General features: G+C 56.9%; 1 protein-coding gene across 3 annotated transcripts; it reads left to right on the top strand.

The window, feature by feature from the left end:
- The first annotated feature begins 1386 nt into the window (after positions 1-1386).
- Positions 1387-9119, top strand: SYVN1 (synoviolin 1). 3 transcript variants are annotated; one of them, XM_034071826.1, is made up of 16 exons: positions 1387-1427; positions 2247-2392; positions 2561-2653; positions 3336-3488; positions 3577-3625; positions 3819-3922; positions 3997-4123; positions 4812-4911; positions 5007-5072; positions 5310-5426; positions 5545-5696; positions 5801-5938; positions 6603-6710; positions 6784-6970; positions 7055-7173; positions 7902-9119. In XM_034071826.1, the coding sequence occupies exons 2-16, from the start codon at positions 2261-2263 to the stop codon at positions 8036-8038; spliced, it is 1782 nt and encodes a 593-aa protein (XP_033927717.1). In that variant the 5' UTR covers positions 1387-1427; positions 2247-2260; the 3' UTR covers positions 8039-9119. The 3 variants fall into 3 exon arrangements, with proteins under 3 accessions (XP_033927717.1, XP_033927718.1, XP_033927719.1); XM_034071827.1 differs by lacking the exon at positions 1387-1427 and adding an exon at positions 1434-1451; XM_034071828.1 differs by lacking the exon at positions 1387-1427 and having other exon boundaries at positions 2261-2392; positions 6639-6710.
- The last annotated feature ends 126 nt before the right edge of the window (positions 9120-9245 follow it).

Here is a 9245-nt window from a genome sequence, read left to right as displayed (position 1 = left end):
GCACCCAGGCCAAACTGCTTTAAAAAGCCCCAAAATGCCTCAAAACTCATCGACTGAACAATAAAAACTATGAAATAAACGTTAAAAACCCCTTTTCTCTCCCATTTCAAGGCACTGCCTCAAAATCACCCCCGTGTTCAGGCACAGACCAAGAATTTCCTCACAAACCACCCCAAATGATGACAAAAAGAGGGGTTTTAGTCCCGTATCAGCACATTATTGTTCAGAATGATGTATTTGTGCTCACGGGCACTGAATTTCAGCGTTAATGTTGAAAAAAATGGGTTTTTTCTCCTCATTTCTACCCTCAAAGAGCTTCCACTTCCCAAGGCAGGATTAAAAGGGCATTAAACACGGACACGGAGCCCTCAGCGATTGGAATCCCCCCTCCATATCCCTCTAACCCCACTCCCCTCACCGCGACGACCGCCATATTGCTCCCTCACAAACTGAGGAGAAAAAGGGAAATAAAGGGATTTTAAAGGTTCTTTTTTCGCCTCGCAGCACCAGAACTCAGCCTCCCCGCATTAAATAAGGGAAATAAAGGGAATTTACCTCATGGAGGTCCCTTTTTCCCCCCCATAACACAGATAAAGGGGACGAAGCCCCACAAGGAGCGGCGCCGCCTTTCCCGCCCTTTTCCCTCACCTGAACAGCGCTCGCAAAGAAACCACGCCCCCTTCCCCGGGCTCGTCTTCTATAGGCTGCCCGGAGGCGGAGCCAGCCAATCAGAAGGCGGAGACACCTTCAGAGGCGGGATGATGGGTGATGATAGCGAATCAGAGGAGAGCAGTGGCTGCCTGGGCGGCGCTGATAGGCTGGGAGGAAGTGTGAAGGGTGGGAACAGGCGGAGGGTTTCTGAGGCAAAAACGGAGGAAAAAGGGGTCCGGGTGTGGTGCGAGGGGTGAAAATGGGGCAAAAAAAGGCGAATTCGGTTCAATTTGGGTCTCTCTGGGTGGCTACGGGGGGGAGCTGAGGCCTGGCGCAACTCGTCGCCAGTTCTTCCCAGTCCCCTTAGCAACAGCCGCTGATTGGTCGGCGCCCACGGGGTAATTTTCTGATTGGTCAAGAGCAGCCAATGAGAGCGAGACACGGGACCCTTGGCGTTTCCGCCCACCCGAAGCCGCTCGGACCGTACCAAGTACGGGTGCGGGGGGGAGAAGGGCAGTGTGGTTTTGCAATGCGAGGCTTCGTAGCCCTCATTTAAGGGGATTAACGGGGAAGCAGAACCCGCATCAGCTCCGCTGAAGGAAGCGATGATGGCGCAGGGAGGTTGGAAGTGCTGTGTGGAAGCAACGAGGAAGTGAACCCCCCTTTTCCGCCCCCCCCATAGCGGTTGGTACGGCCCAGGCGGAAGTGAGGTGTCGCTCTCTCTGAGGCGGCTTCCGGTGGCGGAGAGGCGGCGGCGGTGGCGGGGCTCGGTCCGAGTGAGTGCCGGGCTGGGGCCTCCGGTAACACCGGGACCGAAGGGGGGGGAGGGGCCGGGGGGGGCTCGGGGGGAGCCGGAGGGGGGGGGGGATATGGGACATGGAGGGACCGGTAACATAGGTGGAGATGGGGGGGGGTTTGGTGGGGTGGGGGGGGGCGTAGGGGCAAGGGGGGGGTATGGGGGTATTGGGGGTGTGTGGAGGGGTAGGGACATGGGGGGGGCTGTGGGGGGGCTATGGGTGACCAGAGGGGGGTGGGGACAGAGGGGGGGTGAAGGTTGGGAATGGGTTATGGGGGGGACATATAGGGGGGGGACACTTGGAGGTCTGGGACATGGAGGTGACACCTAAAGAAGGAGGAGATGGAAGGGGGGACATGGGGGGGCTGTGGGGGGGCTATGGGTGAGCAGAGAGGAGTGGTGACATGGGGGGGGTGAAGGTTGGGAATGGGGTATGGGGGGGCTGGGATGTGGGGGGGGACATTGGGGGGGGAGGACACTTGGAGGTCTGGAACATGGAGGTGGCACCTAAAGAAGCAGGAGATGGAAGGGGGGGGACATGGGGTGGGATAAAGGGGGAGGGAGATGGGGATAGGGGCAAGGAAGGGGCTATGGGGAGAGGGGAAGGGGGGGACTGAGGGTGGAGGGGTCAGGTTGGGAGCATTTTGGGGCAGAAAAGCTCCATTTCCTGCATTTGGGTCTCATTTCCTTGGTGAATTAACCACAAAGGGGTGGAAGAGGCTCTTTAACTTTCATTTTACCCTAAACGGTGCTTTTTCCCCCCAAAACAATCCCCTCTTGGCCTGCTTGGCCATGGCAGGCCGGGCCGGGGAGATGCTCTGCACGGCGGTGGTGATGGTGGGGAGCCTGGCGCTGACGACGGCCGTGGTGGCTCATGCCTATTACCTGAAGCACCAGTTCTACCCCACTGTGGTTTACCTCACCAAATCCAGCCCCAGCATGGCCGTGAGTGCTCGCCCCATTGGGAGCTATGGGGCATTCACCCCACTTCTGCTTTTGGGGGGGGGGCAAAATGGGGACCATCAACCGCATTCCCTGGGAGCCAAATGTGTCCCCTCCATCCGGTTGTGCTTCCTCATCCCCTTCCTTCCCATTCCCATTTAATCCCTGCAGGTTCTCTACATCCAGGCCTTTGTCCTGGTTTTCCTCCTGGGGAAGTTCATGGGCAAAGTGTTCTTTGGGCAGCTGAGGGCAGCAGAGATGGAGGTGAGGGATGGTGGGAATGGCTGGAATTCCATGCTGGATGTGGTGCTTTTAGGGGGGGGGGTCCTTTGATGCTGTTTGGGGAGGGGGTTTGGACCATTTAAGGGGGATTTTGGACCTCAAGAGGTTTTTGATGCTGTTTTGGGGGGGATTTTGGTCTCTGAGTGGTTTGTGACTCCGGTTTGGGGGATTTTAAATGTCAAGAGACTTTGAGCATCATTTCAGGGGGTTTTGGACCCAAAATAAGGCCTTTGTTACCATTGGGAGGGGGACTTGAACCCCAAGGGGCCTTTGATGCCCTCTGGGGGGGGGAAGCTTGAAATCAGTTTGAAATCTAAGGTTTTTGGTGCTGTTTGGGAGGGGATTTTGAATCCCAAAAGACTTTTAGGCACCATTTGGGGTGGGAAAGGGGGGATTTTAGACCCCAAAATGCCTTTAATGCCATTTGGGTGGAGCAGTTCCCCCCCCAGGTTCCACCCTTGATACCCCAAGAGACTTTCAGCTCCATTTGGAGCCCTGAGAAGCCTTTGGCTCCACTTTGGGTGGGATTTGGACCCCCAAGAGACTTACAGACACCAACTAAGGGGGGGGTTGACCCCTGAGAGACCCCATTATGGGCTCCAGTGTGTGGGGCAGAGGCTATGGGGCCTCCCCCCATCACCCCCCATCACCTCCCCTCTGCCAGCACCTCCTGGAGCGCTCCTGGTATGCAGTGACTGAGACCTGCTTGGCCTTCACCGTCTTCAGGGATGACTTCAGCCCTCGCTTCGTGGCCCTCTTCACCCTCCTCCTCTTCCTCAAGTGCTTCCATTGGTTGGCTGAAGACCGGGTGGACTTTGTGAGTGCTGGGGGGGGGGTTGAGGGAATGCCCCCCCCCCCAAATGCCTTTTATTGGGGGGGGGAAGCTCACCCCTTCCCTTTTGCAGATGGAAAGGAGCCCAAACATCTCCTGGCTCTTCCACTTCCGCATTGTCTGTGAGTATCTCAGCTTCCAGGACCCATTCATTGAGCCTCTGGGTCCAACCCTGGATGATCCCATTCTCCTGGTGGGCTCTATTTGGGATGTGACCCTCAAAGCTTGAGGGTTTGGGGTCTCTCCCACTGTGGAGCTCGTCACCTGCTTCCTTTGGGACCTTTCCATTCTGATTCCTTCCCCTTCCTGCCCCAGCCTTGATGTTCCTGCTGGGAATCCTGGACTTCCTCTTCGTCAGCCATGCTTACCACAGCATCCTCACCCGAGGAGCTTCGGTCCAGCTCGTCTTTGGCTTTGAGGTAGGAGATAGCTCCTTATGGAGACCAAGCAGACCTCCAGGTCCCGGTGCCCACCACGCTCTGCCCTCTTGCAGTATGCCATCCTCATGACCATGGTGCTCACCATCTTCATCAAGTACGTGCTGCACTCTGTCGACCTGCAGAATGAGAACCCTTGGGACAGCAAAGCCGTCTACATGCTCTACACAGAGCTCTTCACTGGTACCTTGGCCTCTGGCCCCTCATTCCCTTCTCATCCCCACCTTTGGGGGGCAAAGGGGGGTTCCCATCTGCTTGTGGGCCGGTAACTGTTATTAGGCAGTGCAATTAGGCCACCCATTAACAAAGAGGGGGAGTTGGGGGTGCTCAGCAGCATCCCAAGGGCTGCTCCATCGTCATGGGATGGAGCTGAGCGTCCCCTTGGTGTCAGCAAAGCAGGTGGAGGTCATTGATGCACCTCCATCCAGAGGGACCTTTTCCAGCTGGAAAACCCCATGAGGTTCAAGGAAGGGATGAGCCAAGTCCAGCATGAGACCCATTGGGCTCTGGTGGACACTGGTTTGAGCACAGTGAAGGGTAAGGGAGGTTATGGGGGGGGTGAGGCCACTTCTGGATCTCCCATTCTGAGGGATACGGGGACATACTGGAGAGCATCCAGCAAAGGGCCCCCAAGGTAAGGAAGGGAATGGAGAGACCAAAGACCTTGGGATGCTCAGAGAGACGATGGCATCTCCAACCTTGGGGATGCTCCAAAGCTGGTGGGTCCCCATCCTCAAGGATAACAGATAACGTTGGATGTCCCATCCCACCTCAACCAACCAAGCCCATGGAATGGGATAACCTTGGAATTCCCATCCCAACCCCCATGATTGACCAAAGAACGAGGCCTTGACATGCTTCCTTCCCCCAGGCTTCGTCAAAGTCCTGCTCTATATGGCCTTCATGACCATCATGATCAAGGTCCACACCTTCCCCCTCTTCGCTATCCGCCCCATGTACCTGGCCATGAGGTGAGTTGGGCTCTGGGATGGGCTCCGGCTCCGGATCCATGGATCCCACCAGGCTCCGGATCCATGGATCCCACTGGGCTCCCATCTCCTTGCAGGCAGTTCAAGAAGGCAGTGACTGATGCCATAATGTCCCGTCGGGCCATCCGCAACATGAACACACTGTGAGTGTCCTCCCTGTGGTGGGAAACACATCCCAAGGGAAGGAATTCCCTGGTTTTCCACATGGGAAAACCATGGGAAGGATGCTGGGGGTGGGGGGTATCCCCCATTCCTGCCATTGAGCCACAAAGGAGGAAGGGTTGGGTTGATGGGGGAGGATGCGGTTGTCCTACATCCTTCCCATATCCCCCTCAATCCCAGTGGGAATGGGCTCCTGATCACGCTGCTTCCCGGCACAGGTATCCCGATGCCACCCCAGAGGAGCTGCAGGCCATGGACAACGTCTGCATCATCTGCCGTGAGGAGATGGTGACGGGTGCCAAGCGCCTGCCCTGCAACCACATCTTCCACACCAGGTGGGTATGGAATGCTGGTGCCATTCCAGCATTCCCAGTGCCTGGAATGGGGGGGGGGGAGAGGGGGTCTTTGCCATCCCCATCCCCATCATCACCCTATGGTGTGGTCCCTCCCCAGCTGCCTGCGGTCCTGGTTCCAGCGCCAGCAGACGTGCCCAACGTGCCGCATGGATGTGCTCCGGGCATCGCTCCCGGCACAGCCGCCTCCGGAAGCACCGGAACAACCCCCCCCACCCCCTCAGACCCCCCCGATTCCTCAGCCCCCCAACTGTGAGTCTCCTCCTCCCCCTTCATGGTGCTGGTGGCACCGCGACGGTCAAGCCTCAGGGACAACCAACCCGGTGTCCTCTCTCTGCTCTGGTCTCCCTCTGTAGATCCGCAGGGAATCCTGCCCCCATTCCCACCGGGAATGTTTCCCTTCTGGCCCCCGGTTGCTCCTTTCCCACCAGTTCCTGGTGTTCAACCACCCAACGGTGCCGAAAACACCGCGTCAGGCTCTGGTGCTGCCACTGGTGAGTTCACCCCCACCCAGCCACAGGCTTGGAGCTGCCAAAGTGGGGCTCCCTCTTCTTCCTCCTCTTCCTCTTCTTCCTCTTCCCCCTCCTCTTCCTCTCCTTCCTCTTCCTCTTCCTCTCTCTTTTCCTTCTTCTCTTCCTCTTTCTCATTTTTCTTCCTCCTTTTCCTTCTTCTCCTTCTCTTCCTCCTCTTCCCCTCCTCTTCCTCTTTTCCCTCTCCGTTTCCCCCTCTCTCCTCCTCTTCCTCCTTCTCTTTCTCCTTCTTTCTCTCCCTTCTTTTCCTCTTTCTTCTCTCCTTCCTCCTCCTTCCTCCTCCTTCCTCCTCCTTCCTCCTCCTTCCTCCTCCTTCCTCCTCCTTCCTCCTCCTTCCTCCTCTTCCTCCTCTTCCTCCTCTTCCTCCTCTTCCTCCTCTTCCTCCTCTTCCTCCTCTTCCTCCTCTTCCTCCTCTTCCTCCTCTTCCTCCTCTTCCTCCTCTTCCTCCTCTTCCTCCTCTTCCTCCTCTTCCTCCTCTTCCTCCTCTTCCTCCTCTTCCTCCTCTTCCTCCTCTTCCTTTCCTTTTCCCTCTCTCCTCCTCTTCCTCCTTCTTCTCTTCCCCTTCTTCTCCTCCTCCTCTCTTCCTCCTCCTCCTCTTCCTCCCCCTCACCTCCCTCTCACCCCCCAGCCTCCCGTCCCGCTGACACCAGCACCGCCCCATCAGAACCCACAGCACCAGCTCCAGGTCTCCCCTTACCACCACCATGGATGGGAATGCCGTGGCCACCTCTCTTTGGTAAGCCATGCAACAGGCTTGGGATCCCCCCCATCATTCCCATAGGATCCTCCTCACCCCATTCCCACCACAGGCTTCCCCCCCATGCCGGTGCCACCCCCTGGCTTTGCCGGCCTCACGGAAGAGGAGCTGCGGGCTATGGAAGGCCACGACCGGCAGCACCTGGAAGCGCGGCTGCAGTGCCTGCAGAACATCCACACGCTGCTGGATGCGGCCATGGTGCAGATCAACCAGTACCTCACGGTCCTGGCCACCATCGGGTAACCACAGCGGGACCCAAATTACCCCGAATTCAACCCAAAGTGCCCCAAAACTCGAGGTCTGCTCTTATTTCCCCTTCACAGGTCACCCCGGCCCCCTCCTCAACCCCAATCTGGTGCTGGGGAGGCATCCAGCACCATCCGGACGGATACTGGCACCATCCAGACGGATACCGGCACCATCCGGACGGATACTGGCACCGGTATGTGATGGGATGGGGGAAGCACTGGTTTGAGCCCCAGCATAAAGGGGGAATTGGGATGGGACAAGCACCGGTTTGAGCCCCAGCATAAAGGGGAATTGGGATGGGACAAGCACCAGTTTGAGCCCCAGCATAAAGGGGAATTGGGATGGGACAAGCACCGGTTTGAGCCCCAGCATAAAGGGGGAATTGGGATGGGACATGCACCGGTTTGAGCCCCAGCATAAAGGGGGAATTGGGATGGGGGAAGCACCAGTTTGAGCCCCACCAAAAAAGAGGGAATTGGGATGGGGGAAGCACCAGTTTGAGCCCCATCCTAATGGGGGAATTGGGATGGGACAAGCACCGGTTTGAGCCCCAGCATAAAGGGGGAATTGGGATGGGGGAAGCACCAGTTTGAGCCCCATCCTAATGGGGGAATTGGGATGGGACAAGCACCGGTTTGAGCCCCAGCATAAAGGGGGAATTGGGATGGGGGAAGCACCAGTTTGAGCCCCATTCTAATGGGGTAATTGGGATGGGGGAAGCACCAGTTTGAGCCCCAGCATAAAGGGGGAATTGGGATGGGGGAAGCACCAGTTTGAGCCCCACCATAAAGGGGATATTGGGATGGGGGAAGCACCAGTTTGAGCCCCAGCATAAAGGGGGAATTGGGATGGGGGAAGCACTGGTTTGAGCCCCATCCTAATGGGGTAACTGGGCTGAGCTGGTGCCTTTCCTTGTGCCAGATCCCAGTGCCGAGGGCTTCACTGCGGAGGAGGAGGAGGAGGAAGAGGAAGGCGAAGGCTCATCCTCAATGGAGGAACCAGACACGGCAGAGCTGCGCCGGCGCCGGCTACAGAAACTGGCAGCACCTTCCCATTGACCCCACCGGCATTCCCAGTATTCCCAGTTCCTCATACTGGGAGAACCGCTCCTGTTTAAGCCGCTTTCCATCCCTTTTCCCACCTCCATCAGTATCCGGAAGCAAAACCAAACCTGGCTCCTTCTGCCATGGCCAAGAGCCACTTTCCAGGCCCATTTTTCCCTGGTTTTCCTGGTTTTCCTGCTTTTCCCTATTTCTCTACCTCCACCCCAGCGGATCCGGTGCTGCAGCACCAGCATTGCCTGTTCCAGCTGGCACTGAGGCCAAGGGGAGGTTGAACCACAGTAACAGGCTCCAAATCACCCGTTTTTAACCCAAAACCCCCTTTTGGAGACTCAATAAACCCCCCCCTCCTCCCCCAGCACCGGGCTGCGGCCAAACTGGTTTATACTGGTTCCTCCCTGCCCCCAGCACTAAGAAATGGGGGTTTTGGGTGATTTGGGGGTCTCTTTTTGGCACTTTCCGCTTGGCTTCGTGGCCGCCCCTATACCCACCATGACTTCAGTGCCTCTTGGAACCCAAAAGGGCTTCGAGGAGCCCAAATATCTCAGGGATCAATGGAATTTCTCGGCATCCGGAGCCTTTTTGGGGCAGAAAAGGCCGGATTTGGCCTTGGATTTGAGGTGGGAATGGCTCTTTTTGGAGTTTCTTCTGCTTTGCATTCACTTTTGGGCTCTCGTTGCCCCACTTTGGAGCACATCCATATGGAATCCTATGGGAATGTGGCGGCGCCGCTGCCAGAGCTTCCTTTTTTGTCCTTTTCCCTTCATTTTTATGCATTTTGAGCCAAAATGATGAAGTTTCGTGGCCGGTTCTGGTTGATGGGAGGAGTTTTGGGTGGATTCCTCCCGTTTTCCTTCGTTTTGGGGTGGGAGGGGAGGGAGCAAAGACATTCAAGCGACTGGACTGGGGGGTGATAGACCCCAAACGTTGTGTTCTTTGACCCAAAACTGGGTTTTTTCACCCCAAACCCATTTCCTGGTCCCTTTTGGGTTGGGGACTTATTTAATTTGTAAATAATGTATAAAGTTTTAATAGTTGGATTGTAAATAACGGCGGAATAAAGGTTGCAGGAAAGCCAGTGCTGCTCCTCCATTGGGGTCAATGGAGCCCCATAGGTGGGTTCTGGGGGGGTCACTGTGGTGCCATGAGCCCAGCATTGGGATAACGGCACCAGAGGAGCCCATGGAGCTGGAGGAGCTCTGCT

The sequence above is a fragment of the Melopsittacus undulatus genome, chromosome 22, assembly GCF_012275295.1.
Source record: "Melopsittacus undulatus isolate bMelUnd1 chromosome 22, bMelUnd1.mat.Z, whole genome shotgun sequence".
In the NCBI taxonomy this organism is placed as follows: domain Eukaryota; kingdom Metazoa; phylum Chordata; class Aves; order Psittaciformes; family Psittaculidae; genus Melopsittacus; species Melopsittacus undulatus.
The sequence above is the reverse complement of the archived record's forward strand: the minus strand, read 5'-3'. Positions and strand labels throughout refer to the sequence as shown.